This window comes from Oncorhynchus keta, chromosome 28 (genome assembly GCF_023373465.1).
Source record: "Oncorhynchus keta strain PuntledgeMale-10-30-2019 chromosome 28, Oket_V2, whole genome shotgun sequence".
Taxonomy (NCBI): domain Eukaryota; kingdom Metazoa; phylum Chordata; class Actinopteri; order Salmoniformes; family Salmonidae; genus Oncorhynchus; species Oncorhynchus keta.
Window position 1 is genome coordinate 4919949 of NC_068448.1, and position 27643 is coordinate 4947591.

Genomic DNA, 27643 nt, shown 5'->3' on the forward strand with positions numbered 1-27643 from the left:
TCTGTAATACCTACATGTCTCAACCTGACCCAGTCTGTAATATCTACATGTCTCAACCTGACCCAGTCTGTAATACCTACATATCTCAACCTGACCCAGTCTGTAATACCTACATGTCTCAACCTGACCCAGACCCAGTCTGTAATACCTACATGTCTCAACCTGACCCAGACCCAGTCTGTAATACCTACATGTCCCAACCTGACCCAGTCTGTAATACCTACATGTCTCAACCTGACCCAGTCTGTAATACCTACATGTCTCAACCTGACCCAGACCCAGTCTGTAATACCTACATGTCCCAACCTGACCCAGTCTGTAATACCTACATGTCTCAACCTGACCCAGTCTGTAATACCTACATGTCTCAACCTGACCCAGACCCAGTCTGTAATACCTACATGTCCCAACCTGACCCAGTCTGTAATACCTACATGTCTCAACCTGACCCAGTCTGTAATACCTACATGTCTCAACCTGACCCAGACCCAGTCTGTAATACCTACATGTCCCAACCTGACCCAGTCTGTAATACCTACATGTCTCAACCTGACCCAGTCTGTAATACCTACATGTCTCACCCTGACCCAGTCTGTAATACCTACATGTCTCAACCTGACCCAGTCTGTAATACCTACATGTCTCAACCTGACCCAGACCCAGTCTGTAATACCTACATGTCCCAACCTGACCCAGTCTGTAATACCTACATGTCTCAACCTGACCCAGTCTGTAATACCTACATGTCTCAACCTGACCCAGTCTGTAATATCTACATGTCTCAACCTGACCCAGTCTGTAATACCTACATGTCTCAACCTGACCCAGTCTGTAATACCTACATGTCTCAACCTGACCCAGTCTGTAATATCTACATGTCTCAACCTGACCCTGACCCAGTCTGTAATACCTACATGTCTCAACCTGACCCAGTCTGTAATACCTACATGTCTCAACCTGACCCAGTCTGTAATACCTACATGTCTCAACCTGACCCAGTCTGTAATACCTACATGTCTCAACCTGACCCAGTCTGTAATACCTACATGTCTCAACCTGACCCAGTCTGTAATACCTACATGTCTCAACCTGACCCAGTCTGTAATACCTACATGTCTCAACCTGACCCAGTCTGTAATACCTACATGTCTCAACCTGACCCTGACCCAGTCTGTAATACCTACATGTCTCAACCCGACCCTGACCCAGTCTGTAATACCTACATGTCTCAACCTGACCCTGACCCAGTCTGTAATACCTACATGTCTCAACCCGACCCAGTCTGTAATACCTACATGTCTCAACCTGACCCAGTCTGTAATACCTACATGTCTCAACCTGACCCAGTCTGTAATACCTACATGTCTCAACCTGACCCAGTCAGTAATACCTACATGTCTCAACCTGACCCAGTCTGTAATACCTACATGTCTCAACCTGACCCAGTCTATAATACCTACATGTCTCAACCTGACCCTGACCCAGTCTGTAATACCTACATGTCTCAACCTGACCCTGACCCAGTCTGTAATACCAACATGTCTCAACCTGACCCTGACCCAGTCTGTAATACCTACATGTCTCAACCTGACCCAGTCTGTAATACCAACATGTCTCAACCTGACCCTGACCCAGTCTGTAATACCTACATGTCTCAACCTGACCCAGTCTGTAATACCAACATGTCTCAACCTGACCCAGTCTGTAATACCTACATGTCTCAACCTGACCCAGTCTGTAATACCTACATGTCTCAACCTGACCCAGTCTGTAATACCAACATGTCTCAACCTGACCCTGACCCAGTCTGTAATACCTACATGTCTCAACCTGACCCAGTCTGTAATACCAACATGTCTCAACCTGACCCAGTCTGTAATACCTACATGTCTCAACCTGACCCAGACCCAGTCTGTAATACCTACATGTCTCAACCTGACCCAGTCTGTAATACCTACATGTCTCAACCTGACCCAGTCTGTAATACCAACATGTCTCAACCTGACCCAGTCTGTAATATCTACATGTCTCAACCTGACCCAGTCTGTAATACCTACATGTCTCAACCTGACCCAGTCTGTAATACCTACATGTCTCAACCTGACCCAGTCTGTAATACCTACATGTCTCAACCTGACCCAGTCTGTAATACCTACATGTCTCAACCTGACCCAGTCTGTAATACCAACATGTCTCAACCTGACCCAGTCTGTAATACCTACATGTCTCAACCTGACCCAGTCTGTAATACCTACATGTCTCAACCTGACCCAGTCTGTAATACCTACATGTCTCAACCTGACCCAGTCTGTAATACCTACATGTCTCAACCTGACCCAGTCTGTAATACCTACATGTCTCAACCTGACCCAGTCTGTAATACCTACATGTTCAACCTGACCCAGTCTGTAATACCTACATGTCTCAACCTGACCCTGACCCAGTCTGTAATACCTACATGTCTCAACCTGACCCAGTCTGTAATACCTACATGTCTCAACCTGACCCAGTCTGTAATACCTACATGTCTCAACCTGACCCAGTCTGTAATACCTACATGTCTCAACCTGACCCAGTCTGTAATAACTACATGTCTCAACCTGACCCAGTCTGTAATACCTACATGTCCCAACCTGACCCAGTCTGTAATATCTACATGTCTCAACCTGACCCAGTCTGTAATACCTACATGTCTCAACCTGACCCAGTCTGTAATATCTACATGTCTCAACCTGACCCAGTCTGTAATACCTACATGTCTCAACCTGACCCAGTCTGTAATATCTACATGTCTCAACCTGACCCAGTCTGTAATACCTACATGTCTCAACCTGACCCAGTCTGTAATACCTACATGTTCAACCTGACCCAGTCTGTAATACCAACATGTCCCAACCTGACACAGTCTGTAATACCAACATGTCCCAACCTGACCCAGTCTGTAATACCTACATGTCTCAACCTGACCCAGTCTGTAATACCTACATGTCTCAACCTGACCCTGACCCAGTCTGTAATACCTACATGTCTCAACCTGACCCAGTCTGTAATATCTACATGTCTCAACCTGACCCAGTCTGTAATACCTACATGTCTCAACCTGACCCAGTCTGTAATACCTACATGTCTCAACCCGACCCATGACCCAGTCTGTAATACCTACATGTCTCAACCTGACCCATGTCTCTGTCTGTAATACCTACATGTCTCAACCTGACCCAGTCTGTAATACCTACATGTCTCAACCTGACCCAGTCTGTAATACCTACATGTCTCAACCTGACCCAGTCTGTAATATCTACATGTCTCAACCTGACCCAGTCTGTAATACCTACATGTCTCAACCTGACCCAGTCTGTAATACCTACATGTCTCCAACCTGACCCAGTCTGTAATACCTACATGTCTCAACCTGACCCAGTCTGTAATACCTACATGTCTCAACCTGACCCAGTCTGTAATACCTACATGTCTCAACCTGACCCAGTCTGTAACACCTACATGTCTCACCCTGACCCAGTCTGTAATACCTACATGTCTCAACCTGACCCAGTCTGTAACACCTACATGTCTCACCCTGACCCAGTCTGTAATACCAACATGTCTCAACCTGACCCAGTCTGTAATATCTACATGTCTCAACCTGACCCAGTCTGTAATACCTACATGTCTCAACCTGACCCTGACCCAGTCTGTAATACCTACATGTCTCAACCTGACCCAGTCTGTAATACCTACATGTCTCAACCTGACCCAGTCTGTAATGTCTCACCTACATGTCTCATGTCTGACCCAGTCTGTAATACCTACATGTCTCAACCTGACCCAGTCTGTAATACCTACATGTCTCAACCTGACCCAGTCTGTAATACCTACATGTCTCAACCTGACCCAGTCTGTAATACCTACATGTCTCAACCTGACCCAGTCTGTAATACCTACATGTCTCAACCTGACCCAGTCTGTAATATCTACATGTCTCAACCTGACCCAGTCTGTAATACCTACATGTCTCAACCCAGTCTGAATACCCATGTCTCACCCAGTCTGTAATACCTACATGTCTCAACCTGACCCAGTCTGTAATACCTACATGTCTCAACCCGACCCAGTCTGTAATACCTACATGTCTCAACCTGACCCTGACCCAGTCTGTAATACCTACATGTCTCAACCAGACCCAGACCCAGTCTGTAATACCTACATGTCTCAACCAGACCCAGACCCAGTCTGTAATACCTACATGTCTCAACCTGACCCAGACCCAGTCTGTAATATCTACATGTCTCAACCTACATGTCTCAACCTGACCCAGTCTGTAATACCTACATGTCTCAACCTGACCCAGTCTGTAATACCTACATGTCTCAACCTGACCCAGTCTGTAATACCTACATGTCTCAACCTGACCCAGTCTGTAATACCTACATGTCTCAACCTGACCCAGTCTGTAATACCTACATGTCTCAACCTGACCCAGTCTGTAATACCTACATGTCTCAACCTGACCCAGTCTGTAATACCTACATGTCTCAACCTGACCCAGTCTGTAATACCAACATGTCTCAACCTGACCCAGTCTGTCTGTAATACCTACATGTCCCAACCTGACCCAGTCTGTAATACCTACATGTCTCAACCTGACCCAGTCTGTAATACCTACATGTCTCAACCTGTCCCAGTCTGTAATACCTACATGTCTCAACCTGACCCAGTCTGTAATACCTACATGTCTCAACCTGACCCAGTCTGTAATACCTACATGTCTCAACCTGACCCAGTCTGTAATACCTACATGTCTCAACCTGACCCAGTCTGTAATACCTACATGTCTCAACCTGACCCAGTCTGTAATACCTACATGTCTCAACCTGACCCAGTCTGTCTGTAATACCTACATGTCTCAACCTGACCCAGTCTGTAATACCTACATGTCTCAACCTGTCCCAGTCTGTAATACCTACATGTCTCAACCTGACCCAGTCTGTAATACCAACATGTCTCAACCTGACCCAGTCTGTAATACCTACATGTCTCAACCTGACCCAGTCCTACCTATGTCTCAACCTGACCCAGTCTGTAATATCTACATGTCTCAACCTGACCCAGTCTGTAATACCTACATATCTCAACCTGACCCAGACCCAGTCTGTAATACCTACATGTCTCAACCTGACCCAGACCCAGTCTGTAATACCTACATGTCCCAACCTGACCCAGTCTGTAATACCTACATGTCTCAACCTGACCCAGTCTGTAATACCTACATGTCTCAACCTGACCCAGACCCAGTCTGTAATACCTACATGTCCCAACCTGACCCAGTCTGTAATACCTACATGTCTCAACCTGACCCAGTCTGTAATACCTACATGTCTCAACCTGACCCAGACCCAGTCTGTAATACCTACATGTCCCAACCTGACCCAGTCTGTAATACCTACATGTCTCAACCTGACCCAGTCTGTAATACCTACATGTCTCAACCTGACCCAGACCCAGTCTGTAATACCTACATGTCCCAACCTGACCCAGTCTGTAATACCTACATGTCTCAACCTGACCCAGTCTGTAATACCTACATGTCTCACCCTGACCCAGTCTGTAATACCTACATGTCTCAACCTGACCCAGTCTGTAATACCTACATGTCTCAACCTGACCCAGACCCAGTCTGTAATACCTACATGTCCCAACCTGACCCAGTCTGTAATACCTACATGTCTCACCCTGACCCAGTCTGTAATACCTACATGTCTCAACCTGACCCAGTCTGTAATACCTACATGTCTCAACCTGACCCAGTCTGTAATACCTACATGTCTCAACCTGACCCAGTCTGTAATACCTACATGTCTCAACCTGACCCAGTCTGTAATATCTACATGTCTCAACCTGACCCTGACCCAGTCTGTAATACCTACATGTCTCAACCTGACCCAGTCTGTAATACCTACATGTCTCAACCTGACCCAGTCTGTAATACCTACATGTCTCAACCTGACCCAGTCTGTAATACCTACATGTCTCACCCTGACCCAGTCTGTAATACCTACATGTCTCAACCTGACCCAGTCTGTAATACCTACATGTCTCAACCTGACCCAGTCTGTAATACCTACATGTCTCAACCTGACCCAGTCTGTAATACCTACATGTCTCAACCTGACCCTGACCCAGTCTGTAATACCTACATGTCTCAACCCGACCCTGACCCAGTCTGTAATACCTACATGTCTCACCCTGACCTCTGTAATACCTACCCTCAACCCCCAGACCCAGTCTGTAATACCTACATGTCTCAACCTGACCCAGTCTGTAATACCTACATGTCTCAACCTGACCCAGTCTGTAATACCTACATGTCTCAACCTGACCCAGTCTGTAATACCTACATGTCTCAACCTGACCCAGTCTGTAATACCTACATGTCTCAACCTGACCCAGTCTGTAATACCTACATGTCTCAACCTGACCCAGTCTGTAATACCTACATGTCTCAACCTGACCCAGTCTGTAATACCAACATGTCTCAACCTGACCCAGTCTGTAATACCTACATGTCTCAACCTGACCCAGTCTGTAATACCTACATGTCTCAACCTGACCCAGTCTGTAATACCTACATGTCTCAACCTGTCCCAGTTGTAATACCTACATGTCTCAACCTGACCCAGTCTGTAATACCAACATGTCTCAACCTGACCCAGTCTGTAATACCTACATGTCCCAACCTGACCCAGTCTGTAATACCTACATGTCTCAACCTGACCCAGTCTGTAATATCTACATGTCTCAACCTGACCCAGTCTGTAATACCTACATATCTCAACCTGACCCAGTCTGTAATACCTACATGTCTCAACCTGACCCAGACCCAGTCTGTAATACCTACATGTCTCAACCTGACCCAGACCCAGTCTGTAATACCTACATGTCCCAACCTGACCCAGTCTGTAATACCTACATGTCTCAACCTGACCCAGTCTGTAATACCTACATGTCTCAACCTGACCCAGACCCAGTCTGTAATACCTACATGTCCCAACCTGACCCAGTCTGTAATACCTACATGTCTCAACCTGACCCAGTCTGTAATACCTACATGTCTCAACCTGACCCAGACCCAGTCTGTAATACCTACATGTCCCAACCTGACCCAGTCTGTAATACCTACATGTCTCAACCTGACCCAGTCTGTAATACCTACATGTCTCAACCTGACCCAGACCCAGTCTGTAATACCTACATGTCCCAACCTGACCCAGTCTGTAATACCTACATGTCTCAACCTGACCCAGTCTGTAATACCTACATGTCTCACCCTGACCCAGTCTGTAATACCTACATGTCTCAACCTGACCCAGTCTGTAATACCTACATGTCTCAACCTGACCCAGACCCAGTCTGTAATACCTACATGTCCCAACCTGACCCAGTCTGTAATACCTACATGTCTCAACCTGACCCAGTCTGTAATACCTACATGTCTCAACCTGACCCAGTCTGTAATATCTACATGTCTCAACCTGACCCAGTCTGTAATACCTACATGTCTCAACCTGACCCAGTCTGTAATACCTACATGTCTCAACCTGACCCAGTCTGTAATATCTACATGTCTCAACCTGACCCTGACCCAGTCTGTAATACCTACATGTCTCAACCTGACCCAGTCTGTAATACCTACATGTCTCAACCTGACCCAGTCTGTAATACCTACATGTCTCAACCTGACCCAGTCTGTAATACCGACATGTCTCACCCTGACCCAGTCTGTAATACCTACATGTCTCAACCTGACCCAGTCTGTAATACCTACATGTCTCAACCTGACCCAGTCTGTAATACCTACATGTCTCAACCTGACCCAGTCTGTAATACCTACATGTCTCAACCTGACCCTGACCCAGTCTGTAATACCTACATGTCTCAACCCGACCCTGACCCAGTCTGTAATACCTACATGTCTCAACCTGACCCTGACCCAGTCTGTAATACCTACATGTCTCAACCTGACCCAGTCTGTAATACCTACATGTCTCAACCTGACCCAGTCTGTAATACCTACATGTCTCAACCTGACCCAGTCAGTAATACCTACATGTCTCAACCTGACCCAGTCTGTAATACCTACATGTCTCAACCTGACCCAGTCTATAATACCTACATGTCTCAACCTGACCCTGACCCAGTCTGTAATACCTACATGTCTCAACCTGACCCTGACCCAGTCTGTAATACCAACATGTCTCAACCTGACCCTGACCCAGTCTGTAATACCTACATGTCTCAACCTGACCCAGTCTGTAATACCAACATGTCTCAACCTGACCCTGACCCAGTCTGTAATACCTACATGTCTCAACCTGACCCAGTCTGTAATACCAACATGTCTCAACCTGACCCAGTCTGTAATACCTACATGTCTCAACCTGACCCAGTCTGTAATACCTACATGTCTCAACCTGACCCAGTCTGTAATACCAACATGTCTCAACCTGACCCTGACCCAGTCTGTAATACCTACATGTCTCAACCTGACCCAGTCTGTAATACCAACATGTCTCAACCTGACCCAGTCTGTAATACCTACATGTCTCAACCTGACCCAGACCCAGTCTGTAATACCTACATGTCTCAACCTGACCCAGTCTGTAATACCTGCATGTCTCAACCTGACCCAGTCTGTAATACCAACATGTCTCAACCTGACCCAGTCTGTAATATCTACATGTCTCAACCTGACCCAGTCTGTAATACCTACATGTCTCAACCTGACCCAGTCTGTAATACCTACATGTCTCAACCTGACCCAGTCTGTAATACCTACATGTCTCAACCTGACCCAGTCTGTAATACCTACATGTCTCAACCTGACCCAGTCTGTAATACCAACATGTCTCAACCTGACCCAGTCTGTAATACCTACATGTCTCAACCTGACCCAGTCTGTAATACCTACATGTCTCAACCTGACCCAGTCTGTAATACCTACATGTCTCAACCTGACCCAGTCTGTAATACCTACATGTCTCAACCTGACCCAGTCTGTAATACCTACATGTCTCAACCTGACCCAGTCTGTAATACCTACATGTTCAACCTGACCCAGTCTGTAATACCTACATGTCTCAACCTGACCCTGACCCAGTCTGTAATACCTACATGTCTCAACCTGACCCAGTCTGTAATACCTACATGTCTCAACCTGACCCAGTCTGTAATACCTACATGTCTCAACCTGACCCAGTCTGTAATACCTACATGTCTCAACCTGACCCAGTCTGTAATAACTACATGTCTCAACCTGACCCAGTCTGTAATACCTACATGTCCCAACCTGACCCAGTCTGTAATATCTACATGTCTCAACCTGACCCAGTCTGTAATACCTACATGTCCCAACCTGACCCAGTCTGTAATATCTACATGTCTCAACCTGACTCAGTCTGTAATACCTACATGTCTCAACCTGACCCAGTCTGTAATATCTACATGTCTCAACCTGACCCAGTCTGTAATACCTACATGTCTCAACCTGACCCAGTCTGTAATATCTACATGTCTCAACCTGACCCAGTCTGTAATACCTACATGTTCAACCTGACCCAGTCTGTAATACCTACATGTCTCAACCTGACCCAGTCTGTAATACCTACATGTCTCAACCTGACCCAGTCTGTAATACCTACATGTATCAACCTGACCCAGTCTGTAATACCTACATGTCTCAACCTGACCCAGTCTGTAATACCTACATGTCTCAACCTGACCCAGTCTGTAATACCTACATGTCTCAACCTGACCCAGTCTGTAATACCTACATGTCTCAACCTGACCCAGGCTGTAATACCTACATGTCTCAACCTGACCCGGGGAGGCAGGGTAGCCTAGTGATTAGAGCGTTGGACTAGTAACCGGAAGGTTGCGAGTTCAAACCCCGAGCTGACAAGGTACAAATCTGTCATTCTGCCCCTGAACAGGCAGTTAACCCACTGTTCCCAGGCTGTCATTGAAAATAAGAATTTGTTCTTAACTGACTTGCCTGGTTAAATAAAGGATAAAAAAAACATTTTTATAAAGTCTCAACCTGACCCAATCTGTAATACCTACATGTCTCAACCTGACCCAGACCCAGTCTGTAATACCTACATGTCTCAACCTGACCCAGACCCAGTCTGTAATACCTACATGTCTCAACCTGAAAGAATACTTTCACAAGCCACTTTTTAGCACAAATTTCACATGAATTTAAAATGGCCCACCAGCCACCCCATACCATACCCCTTGTGATTGGGCTCTGTTACACCCACAGAGTGCCCCTTGATTTATTCCATATTGTGCCGTGTTACACACTGAATTCAAAATGGATTCCATGTTTTATAATTCTACACACAGTACCCCATAACGACAAAATGGATTCCATGTTTTATAATTCTACACACAGTACCCAATAACGACAAAATGGATTCCATGTTTTATAATTCTACACACAGTACCCCATAACGACAAAATGGATTCCATGTTTTATAATTCTACACACAGTACCCCATAACGACAAAATGGATTCCATGTTTTATAATTCTACACACAGTACCCCATAACGACAAAGTGAAAACATGTTTTTATTATTAACATTTTCAAATGTATTGAAAATGAACTGAAGAAAGATCTAATTTCCATAAGTATTCACACCCCTAAGTTAATACATGTTAGAATAACCTCTGGCAGCGATTACAGCTGTGAGTCTTTCTGGGGTAAGTCTCTAAGAGCTTTGCACACCTGGAGTGTACAATATTTGCACATTACCCTTTAAAAAAAAAAGCCAAACTCTGTCACAAATTGGTTGTTGATCATTACTAGACAACCATGTTCTGGTCTTGCCGTAGATTTTCAAGATGATTTAAGTCAAAACTGTAACTAGGCCACTCTAAAACATTCAGGGTCTTCTTGATAAGCAACTCCAGTGTTGATGTGGCCATGTGTTTTAGGTTGTTGTCCTGCTGAAAGGTCAATTCATCTCCCAGACTGAACCAGGTTTGCCTCTCGGATTTTCCTTGTGCTTCGATCTAATCAGTTTATTTTTTTATTAAAAACTCCTTAGTTCTTGCCGATGACAAGCATACCCATAACATGATGCAGCCACCACCATGCTTGAAACTATGAAGAGTGGTACTCGGTGACGTGTTGTCTTTCCCCCAAACACAATGCTTTCGTATTCAGGACATAAAGATAATTTCTTTGCCACATTTTTTTTTTCAGTTTTACTTTCTGCCTTATTGCAAACAGAATGCAAGCTTTGGATATTTTTATTCTGTACAGGTTTCCTTCTTTTCACTGTCATTTAGGTTGGTATTGTAGACTAACTACAATTAAACTCTGTAACTGTTTTAAAGTCACTATTGGCCTCATGGTGAAATCTCTGAGCTGTTTCCTTCCTCTCCGGCAACCAAGTTAGGAAGGACGCTTGTGTCTTTGTATTAACTGGGTGTATTGATAATGCATACAAAGTGTAATTAATAACTTCACCATGCTCAAATGGGGATATTCAGTGTCTGCTTTGTTTTACCAATAGGTGCCCTTCTTTACGAGGCATTGGAAAACCTCCCTGGCATTTGTGATTAAATCTGTGTTTGATAATCACTGCTTGATTGAGAGACCTTACAGATTATTTTATGTGTGGGGTACAGAGATGAGGTAGTCGTTAAAAAAATAAATGTCAATCTCTTATTGCACACAGAGTGAGTCCATGCAACTTAATACACTACATGGCCAAAGGTATGTGGACACCCCTTCAAACTATTTCATCCACACCCATTGCTGACAGGTGTATTAAATCAAGCACACAGCCATGCAATCTCCATAGACAAACAGTGGCAGTAGCATGGGCCATACTGAAGAGTGTGCCTTTCAACGTGGCACAGTCCAACAAGTCAATTCCTCATATTTCTGCCATGCTAGAGCTGCCCCGGTCAACTGTAAGTGCTGTTATTGTTAAGTCGAAATGTCCAAGAGCAAAAACGGCTCAGCCACAAAGTGGCAGGCCACACCAGCTCACAGAACGGGACCAGCGAGTGCTGAAAAATCATCTATCCTCAGTTGCAACACTCACTACAGAGTCCCAACCTGCCTCTGGAAGCAACATCAGCACAAGAACTGTTTGTCATGACAATCTAGACGATTCTGTGCTTCCAACATTGTGGCAACAGTTTGGGGAAGGCCCTTTCCTGTTTCAGCATGACAATGCCCCTTGCACAATGCGAGGTCCATACAGAAATTGTTTGTCGAGATTGGTGTGGAAGAACTTAACTGGCCTGCACAGAGCCCTGACCTCAACCCCATCCCGTAGTGTATATGACTTGTTAAGCACATTTTTACTCCTAAACTTATTTAGGCTTGCCATAACAAAGGGGTTGAATACTTTTTCACTCAAGACATTTCAGCTTGTCATTTTTAATTTAAGTGTAAACCATTTCTAAAAACATAACTCCACTTTGACATTATGGGGTATTGTGTGAAGGCCAGTGACGCAACATGTCAATGTCATCCATTTTAAATTCAGGCTGCAACACGACAACAACATGTGGAGAAAGTCAAGGGGTGCGAATACTTTCTGAAGGCCACTGTATAAACCTATACAGCTCTGGAATGTGCTGATAATGGCGGCCATCTTGGTAGGGTCTGTCTCACCGTCGGTCTGCAGGGCAGCCACCAGCAGCTCTCGGCACTTGGTGCGTACGCTGTCAGTGGTGACGGGAGTGGGGGGGAAGGAGGTGAACTTTAGGGTGGTGGGGGTCTTCGGGGACTCCGGCAGTTCTTGTTTCTTACTAGGGTAGACAAGAGGGCGACAGCGAGAAGAAAGTGTTACATTGTGTTATGAGTCACCCTGATCCTTCCATTTATTCTGACTGGGTATCAAACCCCCCTTGTCTACCTACCGGTTAAACCCTGTCGTCTACCTACCGGTTAAACCCTGTCGTCTACCTACCGGTTAAACCCTGTCGTCTACCTACCGGTTAAACCCTGTCGTCTACCTACCGGTTAAACCCTGTCGTCTACCTACCGGTTAAACCCTGTCGTCTACCTACCGGTTAAACCCTATCGTCTACCTACAGGTTAAACCCTGTCGTCTACCTACCGGTTAAACCCTGTCGTCTACCTACCGGTTAAACCCTGTCGTCTACCTACCGGTTAAACCCTGTCGTCTACCTACCGGTTAAACCCTGTCGTCTACCTACCGGTTAAACCCTGTCGTCTACCTACCGGTTAAACCCTGTCGTCTACCTACCGGTTAAACCCTGTCGTCTACCTACCGGTTAAACCCTGTCGTCTACCTACAGGTTAAACCCTGTCGTCTACCTACCAGTTAAACCCTGTCGTCTACCTATCAGTTAAACCCTGTCGTCTACCTACCAGTTAAACCCTGTCGTCTACCTATCAGTTAAACCCTGTCTTCTACCTACCAGTTAAACCCTATTGTCTACCTACCAGTTAAACCCTGTTGTCTACCTACCAGTTAAACCGTGTCTTCTACCTACCAGTTAAACCCTATCGTCTACCTACAGGTTAAACCCTATCGTCTACCTACCAGTTAAACCCTGTCGTCTACCTACAGGTTAAACCCTGTCGTCTACCTACCGGTTAAACCCTATCGTCTACCTACCGGTTAAACCCTATCGTCTACCTACCGGTTAAACCCTGTCGTCTACCTACAGGTTAAACCCTATCGTCTACCTACCGGTTAAACCCTGTCGTCTACCTACAGGTTAAACCCTGTCGTCTACCTACCGGTTAAACCCTGTCGTCTACCTACCAGTTAAACCCTGTCGTCTACCTATCAGTTAAACCCTGTCGTCTACCTACCAGTTAAACCCTGTCGTCTACCTATCAGTTAAACCCTGTCTTCTACCTACCGGTTAAACCCTGTCGTCTACCAACAGGTTAAACCCTATCGTCTACCTACCAGTTAAACCCTGTCGTCTACCTACAGGTTAAACCCTGTCGTCTACCTACCGGTTAAACCCTGTCGTCTACCTACCAACCCAAGTCCTTTGGGCTCGATTATGCAACATATGACTCAACATTAGCCCGCTGAGCTAAAGCCTAGGCATGATTCACAAACTATAGGCTACTATAGGCTACTACTTGACCCTGCTGGTCATTTATGAACATTTGAACATCTTGGCCATGTTCTGTTATAATCTCCACCCGGCACAGCCAGAAGAGGACTAGCCACCCCTCATATCCTGGTTCCTATCTAGGTCTTCCTAGGTTTTGGCCTTTCTAGGGAGTTTTTCCTAGCCACCGTGCTTCTACACCTGCATTGCTTGCTGTTTGGGGTTTTAGGCTGGGTTTCTGTACAGCACTTTGAGACATCAGCTGATGTAAGAAGGGCTTTATAAATACATTTGATTTGATTAGTTCAGGGAGCTCACACACGTCTTCAGCGTTCAGACAAGGTTATTATTGGGGCGGCAGCGTAGCCTAGTGGTTAGAGCGTTGGACTAGTAACCGGAAGGTTGCGAGTTCAAACCCCGAGCTGACAAGGTGCAAATCTGTCGTTCTGCCCCTGAACACTGTTCTCAGGCCGTCATTGAAAATAAGAATGTGTTCTTAACTGACTTGCCTGGTTAAATAAAGGTAAAATTTAAAAAAATAAAATAAAAAAATTCCTGAACTACCTCTTGTTACATGACTGACACTCGGGTTGGCACGGCGTCTCACCTGCGGTCGCTGGATCCAGGACTGTCCTTGGACGAAGATGACCTCAGAGGAGAGCCCTCCCTCCTCTTCTCCTCCACAGCCTTCCCCTCAGAACCGTCTGTAGGGACACACAGTCAGCTGATTCATATCTATATAGGCGATGGGTCTACATTTACATAATGGGTACCTGGAGGAAAATTAGGGAGGTTTTTTGCTTTTTAAAATGTTAGTCAAGATGAGGGTTTAGTATTATTTATTTTTATTATCATCTAGTCTAATGAATTGTAATAGATTCAATGTCAAAATGTCCATGTTTGAGTATTTGTTGCTTATGAGGCTATATATCAATGTGCCACCCTTCATCTCTGATTCTCATACTGGGCCATATAGAGTGTGTGTATAGACTGGTTAGAGTGGTCTCAGTCACATGATCTACAACCTATAGGCTAGTTAGAGTGGTCTCAGTCACATGATCTACAACCTATAGGCTAGTTAGAGTGGTCTCAGTCACATGATCCAACACCTATAGGCTAGTTAGAGTGGTCTCAGTCACATGATCCAACACCTATAGGCTAGTTAGAGTGGTCTCAGTCACATGATCTACAACCTATAGGCTAGTTAGAGTGGTCTCAGTCACATGATCTACAACCTATAGGCTAGTTAGAGTGGTCTCAGTCACATGATCTACAACCTATAGGCTAGTTAGAGTGGTCTCAGTCACATGATCCAACACCTATAGGCTAGTTAGAGTGGTCTCAGTCACATGATCCACAACCTATAGGCTAGTTAGAGTGGTCTCAGTCACATGATCCAACACCTATAGGCTAGTTAGAGTGGTCTCAGTCACATGATCCACAGCATATAGGCTAGGAAGGCCTAGTCCAAAAAACTCATTATTTTACAGACGGATTAGCCTATGTTCTGTTCAGTTTGAGAATGAGATCGCGAAGACGAGGAGGACCGATAGGTCAACTTTGATAGCTTGCTACTATAATAGATTTTAGAGGTCGGCCGATTATGATTTTTTTTTCAGCGCCGATACCGATTATTGGAGGACCAAATAAAGCCGAGACCGATTAATCAGTCATTTTTTTTATTTTTAATTTGTAATAATGACAATTTCAACAATACTGAATGAACACTTTTAATTTAACTTAATATAATACATCAATAAAATCAATTTAGCCTCAAATAAGTAATGAAACGTGTTCAATGTGGTTTAAATAATGCAAAGAGAAAGTGTCGGAGAAGAAAGTAAAAGTGCAATATGTGCCATGTAAGAAAGCTAATGTTTCAGTTCCTTGCTCAGAACATGAGAACATATGAAAGCTGGTGGTTCCTTTTAACATGAGACTTCAATATTCAAAGGTAAGAAGTTTTAGATTGTAGTTATTATAGGAATTATAGGACTATTTCCCTCTATATCATTTGTATTTCATATACCTTTGACTATTGGATGCTCTTATAGGAACTTTAGTATTGCCAGTGTAACAGTATAGCTTCCGTACCTCTCCTCGCTCCTCCCTGGGCTCGAACCAGCAACACAATGACAACAGCCACCCTCGAAGCAGCATTACCCATGCAGAGCAAGGGGAACAAACACTCCAAGTCTCAGAGCGAGTGACGTTTGAAACGCTATTAGTGTGCACCCCGCTAACTAGCTAGCCATTTCACTTCGGTTACACCAACCTCATCTCGGGAGTTGATAGGCTTGAAGTCATAAACAGCGCAATGCTTGACGCACAACGAAGAGCTGCTGGCAAAACGCACAAAAGTGCTGTTTAAATGAATGCTTACGAGCCTGCTGCTGCCTACCAGCGCTCAGTCAGACTGCTCTATCAAATTAAATTATGTTTTAATTCCTATTTTGGATATCGGGGAGGGTCACGTTTTAATTACTATTTTGGATATCGGGGAGGGTCACGTTTTTTTCCCCCTCAAGCTTTCAGAGAGGATGGAGGTCAAATATATTTTGCTGAAGGGAGAGACATACATTTCCTTTCCAGAGAGGTCTGATTTTCTAATCAAGTTCACAAACCTTAGACACATGGTTCCTGTTTGGACTTCTTAAACTATAGTGGTTGTTTTACTCTATTATAATAAGTATATGTCCCGTTCTCTCTAGATCAGACAGGATCCCACCTGTCCAGTACAGGCAGACCTACAGACAGACACCACGTTTCACAGGTATGAGGCAGAACTACAGACAGACCGAGTCGTATGAGATGTGAGGCAGACCTGCAGACAGACCGAGTCGTATGAGATGTGAGGCAGACCTACAGACAGACCGAGTCGTATGAGATGTGAGTCAGACCTACAGACAGACCGAGTCGTATGAGATGTGAGGCAGACCTGCAGACAGACCGAGTCGTATGAGATGTGAGGCAGACCTACAGACAGACCGAGTCGTATGAGATGTGAGGCAGACCTGCAGACAGACCGAGTCGTATGAGATGTGAGGCAGACCTGCAGACAGACCGAGTCGTATGAGATGTGAGGCAGACCTGCAGACAGACCGAGTCGTATGAGATGTGAGGCAGAACTACAGACAGACCGAGTCGTATGAGATGTGAGGCAGACCTGCAGACAGACCGAGTCGTATGAGATGTGAGGCAGACCTGCAGACAGACCGAGTCGTATGAGATGTGAGGCAGACCTACAGACAGACCGAGTCGTATGAGATGTGAGGCAGACCTACAGACAGACCGAGTCGTATGAGATGTGAGTCAGACCTGCAGACAGACCGGGTCGTATGAGATGTGGGGCAGAACTACAGACAGACCGAGTCGTATGAGATGTGAGGCAGACCTGCAGACAGACCGAGTCGTATGAGATGTGAGGCAGAACTACAGACAGACCGAGTCGTATGAGATGTGAGGCAGACCTGCAGACAGACCGGGTCGTATGAGATGTGAGGCAGACCTACAGACAGACCGGGTCGTATGAGATGTGAGGCAGACCTGCAGACAGACCGAGTCGTATGAGATGTGAGGCAGAACTACAGACAGACCGAGTCGTATGAGATGTGAGGCAGAACTACAGACAGACCGAGTCGTATGAGATGTGAGGCAGAACTACAGACAGACCGAGTCGTATGAGATGTGAGGCAGACCTGCAGACAGACCGAGTCGTATGAGATGTGAGGCAGACCTGCAGACAGACCGAGTCGTATGAGATGTGAGGCAGACCTGCAGGACAGACCGAGTCGTATGAGATGTGAGGCAGACCTGCAGACAGACCGAGTCGTATGAGATGTGAGGCAGACCTGCAGGACAGACCGAGTCGTATGAGATGTGAGGCAGACCTGCAGACAGACCGAGTCGTATGAGATGTGAGGCAGACCTGCAGGACAGACCGAGTCGTATGAGATGTGAGGCAGACCGACAGACCGAGACGTATGAGATGTGAGGCAGACCTGCAGACAGACCGAGTCGTATGAGATGTGAGGCAGAACTACAGACAGACCGAGTCGTATGAGATGTGAGGCAGACCTGCAGACAGACCGAGTCGTATGAGACGTGAGGCAGACCTGCAGACAGACCGAGTCGTATGAGATGTGAGGCAGACCTGCAGACAGACCGAGTCGTATGAGATGTGAGGCAGACCTGCAGACAGACCGAGTCGTATGAGATGTGAGGCAGACCTGCAGACAGACCGAGTCGTATGAGATGTGAGGCAGACCTGCAGACAGACCGAGTCGTATGAGATGTGAGGCAGACCTGCAGACAGACCGAGTCGTATGAGATGTGAGGCAGACCTGCAGGACAGACTTACCCAGTAGTTTCTTCCAGGACTTGATGAGTGACTTGGCCAGGGTCTGGACCTCTTCCTCTGAACTCTGCTTCCTCACAGCGTTCACTGACATACCGATCCTGGTGGACTGACAAACACATCGTGTTTTAGCTTCATCATTACAGTTTCTGACAGCGTTCACTGACATACCGATCCTGGTGGACTGACAAACACATCGTGTTTTAGCTTCATCATTACAGTTTCTGACAGCGTTCACTGACATACCGATCCTGGTGGACTGACAAACACATCGTGTTTTAGCTTCATCATTACAGTTCCTGACAGCGTTCACGGATCCTGGTGGACTGACACCGGCGTTGAGAAATACTAGACACTGTATTGATCATAGTAATATAATGTAATTTTCTTCAGACAGAGGCCTACAGCAAGAGGAGAACAAGCTTAGGTCTACCTGTAGAGTCTCCAGAGACATGTTAATGATCTTCAACTCCCTCAGCAGATATATGGCACCGTCCTGTGAAGAAAAAAGACAGCTAAATGTTGACACCTGTTGAATTGAATAGATGCCGTCTACAATAATGTAAATATATTTTTAGTGAGCAAGCAGTATGCATATTCCGACACAATATTAGGCTAGAAACTATGATTTTGTTTTTAAATTAAATTGTGCAAGCCTATGGTGATACGGGAAATGTATATTTTTTTAAAGGCGGGTGGGGCTTAATTTGGTCCGGTTAACGGTCAGAGGTAACAGCAGGTCATTCATGAGGCAGGACTCGATGTGTATGGATTTATGAGGTTTATCTCCTGGTAAAATATCCTGGTTTCGCCTCCAGGCAGGGGTTGACAGAAGAGGAAGTGGACTGATAAAAAAATATCCAGGCTCAAGGTTAGCTTGTACACAGGGCAGCCTTTATGTGCCGGCCTTGGAGGACCTGTCCCGCTCTACCGTACCTCCTTGGAGAGCCTGTCCCGCTTTACCGTACCTTCTTGCCCATCCAAATAAAATATTGACATTTATTTGACCAGACAGAAAGATACATGAATCTCAGACAAAGCATAACAGCGCCCCTCTGTCTTAGTATGTGTAGACAGCCCATGAATCTGATTCTGTCTCGACATGTCATACTATTTTTGGCCAGACAGCATCATCATATAGGCTACATATTAGAGGTCGACCGATGAATCGGAATGGCCGATTTAATTTGGGCCGATTTCAAGTTTTCATAACAATCGGACATTGGTATTTTTGGATACCGATTTGGCCAATTTTTTTCATCTTTATTTAACCAGGCAAGTCAGTTAAGAACACGTTCTCATTTACAATGACGGCCTGGGAACAGTGGGTTAACTGCCTGTTCAGGGGCTGAACGGTTTTCACCTTGTCCGCTCAGGGATTCGATCCAGCAACTGTCCCAACGCCCTAACCACTAGGCTACCTGTACCTGCCGCCCCAATGTGCAGGGGTATGAGGTAATAACATGGCTTTATACAGGAAGTACCAGTACTGAGTCAATGTGCAGGGGTACGAGGTAATAACATGGCTTTATACACACTGTACCAGTACTGAGTCAATGTGCAGGGGTACGAGGTAATAACATGGCTTTATACACACTGTACCAGTACTGAGTCAATGTGCAGGGGTACGAGGTAATAACATGGCTTTATACAGGAAGTACCAGTACTGATTCAATGTGCAGGGAGGGGTACGAGGTAATAACATGGCTTTATACAGGAAGTACCAGTACTGAGTCAATGTGCAGGGGTACGAGGTAATAACATGGCTTTATACAGGAAGTACCAGTACTGAGTCAATGTGCAGGGGTACGAGGTAATAACATGGCTTTATACACACTGTACCAGTACTGAGTCAATGTGCAGGGGTACGAGGTAATAACATGGCTTTATACAGGAAGTACCAGTACTGATTCAATGTGCAGGGGTACGAGGTAATAACATGGCTTTATACAGGAAGTACCAGTACTGATTCAATGTGCAGGGGTACGAGGTAATAACATGGCTTTATACACACTGTACCAGTACTGATTCAATGTGCAGGGGTACGAAGTAATAACATGGCTTTATACAGGAAGTACCAGTACTGATTCAATGTGCAGGGGTACGAGGTAATAACATGGCTTTATACAGGAAGTACCAGTACTGATTCAATGTGCAGGGGTACGAGGTAATAACATGGCTTTATACACACTGTACCAGTACTGAGTCAATGTGCAGGGGTATGAGGTAATAACATGGCTTTATACAGGAAGTACCAGTACTGATTCAATGTGCAGGGGTACGAAGTAATAACATGGCTTTATACAGGAAGTACCAGTACTGATTCAATGTGCAGGGGTACGAGGTAATAACATGGCTTTATACAGGAAGTACCAGTACTGATTCAATGTGCAGGGGTACGAAGTAATAACATGGCTTTATACAGGAAGTACCAGTACTGAGTCAATGTGCAGGGGTACGAAGTAATAACATGGCTTTATACAGGAAGTACTAGTACTGAGTCAATGTGCAGGGGTACGAAGTAATAACATGGCTTTATACAGGAAGTACCAGTACTGAGTCAATGTGCAGGGGTACGAGGTAATAACATGGCTTTATACACACTGTACCAGTACTGAGTCAATGTGCAGGGGTACGAGGTAATAACATGGCTTTATACAGGAAGTACCAGTACTGAGTCAATGTGCAGGGGTACGAGGTAATAACATGGCTTTATACAGGAAGTACCAGTACTGATTCAATGTGCAGGGGTACGAGGTAATAACATGGCTTTATACAGGAAGTACCAGTACTGATTCAATGTGCAGGGGTACGAGGTAATAACATGGCTTTATACACACTGTACCAGTACTGAGTCAATGTGCAGGGGTACGAGGTAATAACATGGCTTTATACACACTGTACCAGTACTGAGTCAATGTGCAGGGGTACGAGGTAATAACATGGCTTTATACACACTGTACCAGTACTGAGTCAATGTGCAGGGGTACGAGTTAATAACATGGCTTTATACAGGAAGTACCAGTACTGAGTCAATGTGCAGGGGTACGAAGTAATAACATGGTTTTATACACAGGGTACCAGTACTGAGTCAATGTGCAGGGGTACGAGGTAATAACATGGCTTTATACAGGAAGTACCAGTACTGAGTCAATGTGCAGGGGTATGAGGTAATAACATGGCTTTATACACAGGGTACCAGTACTTAGTCAATGTGCAGGGATACGAGGTAATAACATGGCTTTATACACACTGTACCAGTACTGAGTCAATGTGCAGGGGTACGAGGTAATAACATGGCTTTATACACACTGTACCAGTACTGAGTCAATGTGCAGGGGTACGAGGTAATAACATGGCTTTATACAGGAAGTACCAGTACTGAGTCAATGTGCAGGGGTACGAGGTAATAACATGGCTTTATACAGGAAGTACCAGTACTGATTCAATGTGCAGGGGTACGAGGTAATAACATGGCTTTATACACACTGTACCAGTACTGAGTCAATGTGCAGGGGTACGAGGTAATAACATGGCTTTATACACACTGTACCAGTACTGAGTCAATGTGCAGGGGTACGAGGTAAGAACATGGCTTTATACACACTGTACCAGTACTGAGTCAATGTGCAGGGGTACGAGGTAATAACATGGCTTTATACAGGAAGTACCAGTACTGATTCAATGTGCAGGGGTACGAGGTAATAACATGGCTTTATACAGGAAGTACCAGTACTGAGTCAATGTGCAGGGGTACGAGGTAATAACATGGCTTTATACACACTGTACCAGTACTGATTCAATGTGCAGGGCTACGAGGTAATAACATGGCTTTATACACAGGGTACCAGTACTGAGTCAATGTGCAGGGGTACGAGGTAATAACATGGCTTTATACAGGAAGTACCAGTACTGAGTCAATGTGCAGGGGTACGAGGTAATAACATGGCTTTATACACACTGTACCAGTACTGAGTCAATGTGCAGGGGTACGAGGTAATAACATGGCTTTATACAGGAAGTACCAGTACTGAGTCAATGTGCAGGGGTACGAGGTAATAACATGGCTTTATACAGGAAGTACCAGTACTGAGTCAATGTGCAGGGGTACGAGGTAATAACATGGCTTTATACACACTGTACCAGTACTGAGTCAATGTGCAGGGGTACGAGGTAATAACATGGCTTTATACAGGACGTATCACTTCTGAGTTGATGCACAGGGGTACGAGGTAACAACATGGCTTTATACAGGAAGTATCACTTCTAAGTTGATGCACAGGGGTACGAGGTAATTGAGGTAGATATGAACATATAACTAGGATTAAGGCATTAGGATAGATAATAACCAGTAGATAGTAGAGTTGATAACCAAACCGTATAATTGCCTCGAAACTGAACCGAAACTAATTTTACACATATAAACAAAATGAAATAAATGAAGGGGATGATGACGATGGGGGAGAAAGGGTGAGTTGATGCCTCAGGGGAAGCAAACAATGCATAATTATCACTAATTGTGAAGGAAAAACATGGTGTGCCATTCTATTATAATGATCCATTGACATTATAATCTCTACATGCTATGTACCCTCTATCAGACCACCAAATACAGTCTTATAGTCGTATGGTTTTGGTGGTGCACACGCCCCCCACCAGACGAAACCTTGAGACAGGAGAGAAGAACGGACTGTTTTTGTCCGATTATCAGCACAACATGTCATCACTGAGAGCGCAGGCTCAAGCAAAATCAGCAACGCACAAGCTTTCGTTGTTTATGCTCCAACAGATAACGGACTATTTTTGACTGCGGTCATAGCGACACGCTTGTAATGATGTTTAGGCTACTGATGTGTTTTATCATTTGACTGGGCGTCTTGCTGACCGCGGGTCTTTGTGTGTCGGTGCGTTTTGTTTAGTGTCGTTATAGAAGGAAGCTGTTGTGTTATAAAAGGAAGCAGTTGTAGCGTTCCAACACAAACCCTTTTCTCTTTCACAGTTGTCGCGTTCCAACACAAACCCCTTTCTCTTTCACAGTTGTCGCGTTCCAACACAAACCCTTTTCTCTTTCACAGTTGTCGCGTTACAACACAAACCCTTCTCTTTCACAGTTGTCGCGTTCCAACACAAACCCTTTTCTCTTTCACAGTTGTCGCGTTACAACACAAACCCTTTTGTCTTTCACAGTTGTCGCGTTCCAACACAAACCCTTTTCTCTTTCACAGTTGTCGCGTTCCAACACAAACCCTTTTCTCTTTCACAGTTGTCGCGTTCCAACACAAACCCTTTTCTCTTTCACAGTTGTCGCGTTTCAACACAAACCCTTTTCTCTTTCACAGTTGTCGCGTTTCAACACAAAACCTTTTCTCTTTCACAGTTGTCGCGTTCCAACACAAACCCTCTTCTCTTTCACAGTTGTCGCGTTTCAACACAAACCCTCTTCTCTTTCACAGTTGTCGCGTTCCAACACAAACCCTTTTCTCTTTCACAGTTGTCGCGTTCCAACACAAACCCTTTTCTCTTTCACAGTTGTCGCGTTACAACACAAACCCTTTTCTCTTTCACAGTTGTCGCGTTCCAACACAAACCCTTTTCTCTTTCACAGTTGTCGCGTTCCAACACAAACCTTTTTCTCTTTCACAGTTGTCGCGTTCCAACACAAACCCTTTTCTCTTTCACAGTTGTCGCATTCCAACACAAACCCTTTTCTCTTTCACAGTTGTCGCGTTCCAACACAAACCCTTTTCTCTTTCACAGTTGTCGCGTTCCAACACAAACCCTTTTCTCTTTCACAGTTGTCGCGTTCCAACACAAACCCTTTTCTCTTTCACAGTTGTCGCGTTCCAACACAAACCCTTTTTTCTTTCACAGTTGTCGCGTTCCAACACAAACCCTTTTTCTCTTTCACAGTTGTCGCGTTCCAACACAAACCCTTTTCTCTTTCACAGTTGTCGCATTCCAACACAAACCCTTTTCTCTTTCACAGTTGTCGCGTTCCAACACAAACCCTTTTCTCTTTCACAGTTGTCGCGTTCCAACACAAACCCTTTTCTCTTTCACAGTTGTCGCGTTCCAACACAAACCCTTTTCTCTTTCACAGTTGTCGCGTTCCAACACAAACCCTTTTCTCTTTCACAGTTGTCGCGTTCCAACACAAACCCCTTTCTCTTTCACAGTTGTCGCGTTCCAACACAAACCCTTTTCTCTTTCACAGTTGTCGCGTTCCAACACAAACCCCTTTCTCTTTCACAGTTGTCGCGTTCCAACACAAACCCCTTTCTCTTTCACAGTTGTCGCGTTCCAACACAAACCCTTTTCTCTTTCACAGTTGTCGCGTTCCAACACAAACCCTTTTCTCTTTCACAGTTGTCGCGTTCCAACACAAACCCCTTTCTCTTTCACAGTTGTCGCGTTCCAACACAAACCCTTTTCTCTTTCACAGTTGTCGCGTTCCAACACAAACCCTTTTCTCTTTCACAGTTGTCGCGTTCCAACACAAACCCTTTTCTCTTTCACAGTTGTCGCGTTCCAACACAAACCCTTTTCTCTTTCACAGTTGTCGCGTTCCAACACAAACCCCTTTTTTCTTTCACAGTTGTCGCGTTCCAACACAAACCCTGTTCTATTTCACAGTTGTCGCGTTCCAACACAAACCCTTTTCTCTTTCACTGTTGTCGCGTTCCAACACAAACCCTTTTCTCTTTCACAGTTGTCGCGTTCCAACACAAACCCCTTTTTCTTTCACAGTTGTCGCGTTCCAACACAAACCCTTTTCTCTTTCACAGTTGTCGCGTTCCAACACAAACCCTTTTCTCTTTCACAGTTGTCGCGTTACAACACAAACCCTTTTCTCTTTCACAGTTGTCGCGTTCCAACACAAACCCTTTTCTCTTTCACAGTTGTCGCGTTCCAACACAAACCCTTTTCTCTTTCACAGTTGTCGCGTTCCAACACAAACCCTTTTTCTCTTTCACAGTTGTCGCGTTCCAACACAAACCCCTTTCTCTTTCACAGTTGTCGCGTTCCAACACAAACCCTTTTCTCTTTCACAGTTGTCGCGTTCCAACACAAACCCCTTTTCTCTTTCACAGTTGTAACTAAGGCAAATGTTATGTGTTGAACCCTTGACTGTTTTTACATTTCCTACGGTGAAATAAACTCATGAAAATGCTTGTGATATTTAAACGATGTATTTTAATGTCACCGAAGACCTTCAAAAACACAACCATTTTTTTTGTAATAGCATATATGAAATACATTAATTACACTATTAGCTTGAAGGGGTTAGTGTTAATTATTTGATTAGTTCCGTGAAATAGAACTGATTGGTTCTGGGCCGCTCCATACAGACATCAAATGATCCCAGTGATTAGTCTGCCTACCCAAACACTACCCCCATGGCCTTCAGTTTCTTCCTGGGGTAGGCTGTGTAGCGAACAATACAGCAACGACAGAATCCACTTTCAGTCGTCAAAAAGCAACGATTGGGCCTGACTAAGTATGAGAAGACGAGTGGCCGGGGATGTGTGGTCAACCATTCATAAAACACATCACCCGTTAATGTAACAATGTTTCTATATCTATCCATTATTACAGCATACGCTGCAACACTGTTGCAATGTGCAACAATTCCCTTTCATTTTCTATCGACCGAACAATCAGCCAGTTTTTTTTTAGTTTAGAACAACAAATAGCCAACACCTTACAGTAGCTTTCCAGAATGTTCGATGGCTACAAAGGTGCATCACACCAACACCACTATACTCCTGCACTGCCTCGCCTCTACCTGATTTCTGATGCTGGGGGCGTTGGTCCTGCGTCCACTGCCGCGCTAGCTGGCAAACACAACTTACCGTGTTTTTCTTGTGCACCATTTTGTCCAGCTTTTTAGCAATGCGTTCGACCTCGTGGTCTTTCGCCATTTTACTTGTATTTTTTTTTTTGTAGCTGCTCTTCTCTCCCGTTACGGATGAACCTCCATTTATGTTGGAAAAAAACCCTCTATCGTCTCTTTCCTTTCCCTCACAGTCCCCAACCCATCCACTTGTTTCCTCACGGCGCGCGGGGTTCCTACTTCTTCTTCTTTCTTCATTATTGCAGACTATACATATTGCCGCGCCACCTGCTGTACGGGGTATGGAAACAACAAATTCATTAATGAATGATCCAATATTCATTTCGGGAAGAGGGGTTGGGAAGGGGGGGGGGGGCTCAACATCATACAACAACAACAAAAACACGCATTCAGTCACAGTTGAAATCACGTCTCTAAACAGGCTCAGGTGCCTGTGAGTGCTGAGCGTTCATCTAAAGGACTCCTCCGCTCAGCCACGCTCACAAATGACACCTAATTTTCTCAGACTTCCTCTCTGTTTGCGCTGTGGAGTTGATAGCCGATGTCTTTAAAACGCTACAAAATCCACCTTCTTAACATGTGACATGTCAGGACCCCTCTGTTGACAAGGAAGAGTATCTGTTGTATCCTACTCCTACTATCATTACTTCCTCAACTTCTCTCCCTTCCAGGAGTCATTACTGGACCTGCTGCTTATTCTCAACACCTCAGTCGACTTCACCCTAACAGAAAACGTCAAATACATTTGTGTGCTTGTTCACCACCACAAGTGCATCATTTAGGCTCACCTGGCATACGATATGATCTACAGTCGTATGTCCACTTGACACATTATCAACTATTATGCATTTATCACACTGCATGGGCTTGGGCACGAATCCTCTAACAAGGGTATCTCTCTCAAAAAAATAAAACATAAATACAAGTGAGAAGGGAATGGATTGAGTGGGCGTCCTCACTCCACCCACCATGCGGGTAAGTCAGTGCCCACAAAACACTTGATCCAATTATTTGAATATATCCTTTGCTTTTACTTCTAAAGCAAACCCACTCTGAGGCGCCCTGCTTTGTAGATCCACAGACACACACAACACGTTCCAAACCGATATCTTCTTGAGGCGCTGAGCACACTCCTTCTGTTCCATAGATACACACAGTCACACAAACAAATAAAAAAAATGAACCTTATTCAATAAAATCAGTCTTATTCAATGTATCCACAATTGTTAACATATATTTAAATCAGATATCTCAGTAACAAACATAGACAAAATTATTTAATGAATAGAAAAAGTGATCCAAAAAATGTAC

General features: G+C 44.8%; 1 protein-coding gene and 3 long non-coding RNA genes across 46 annotated transcripts in view; 1 reads left to right on the forward strand and 3 right to left on the reverse strand.

Moving 5' to 3' along the window:
- The window catches only part of LOC127913111 (transcription elongation factor A protein 2-like), a 42164-nt gene extending 15612 nt beyond the window's left edge, over positions 1-26552 (reverse strand). For all 38 annotated transcript variants that reach the window (XM_052484556.1, XM_052484550.1, XM_052484519.1 and 35 more), the window contains exons 1-5: positions 26331-26552; positions 18911-18973; positions 18481-18586; positions 14728-14824; positions 12694-12830 (exon numbers count right to left, since the gene is read on the reverse strand). In XM_052484556.1, coding sequence (XP_052340516.1) covers positions 12694-12830; positions 14728-14824; positions 18481-18586; positions 18911-18973; positions 26331-26399 — 472 coding nt within the window. In that variant the 5' untranslated portion in view covers positions 26400-26552. The remainder of the gene's footprint in view (positions 1-12693; positions 12831-14727; positions 14825-18480; positions 18587-18910; positions 18974-26330) is intronic.
- LOC127913116 (uncharacterized) lies at positions 1254-4866 on the reverse strand. Its single transcript, XR_008084756.1, has 3 exons — positions 4641-4866; positions 1679-1797; positions 1254-1390 (listed from the first exon to the last, which is right to left on the reverse strand). It is a non-coding gene; the product is annotated as an uncharacterized LOC127913116 (long non-coding RNA).
- On the reverse strand, positions 16962-18175 carry LOC127913117 (uncharacterized). 2 transcript variants are annotated; one of them, XR_008084758.1, is made up of 3 exons: positions 18122-18175; positions 17021-17096; positions 16962-16982 (listed from the first exon to the last, which is right to left on the reverse strand). It is a non-coding gene; the product is annotated as an uncharacterized LOC127913117 (long non-coding RNA). The 2 variants fall into 2 exon arrangements; XR_008084757.1 differs by lacking the exon at positions 18122-18175 and adding an exon at positions 17515-17568.
- Positions 19946-23478, forward strand: LOC127913115 (uncharacterized). Of its 5 annotated transcripts, XR_008084754.1 has the most exons (5): positions 19946-20050; positions 20232-20349; positions 21707-21824; positions 21943-22060; positions 22710-23478. It is a non-coding gene; the product is annotated as an uncharacterized LOC127913115 (long non-coding RNA). The 5 variants fall into 5 exon arrangements; XR_008084751.1 differs by lacking the exon at positions 21943-22060; XR_008084753.1 differs by lacking the exons at positions 20232-20349; positions 21943-22060 and having other exon boundaries at positions 19981-20109.
- Positions 26553-27643: the final 1091 nt, after the last annotated feature.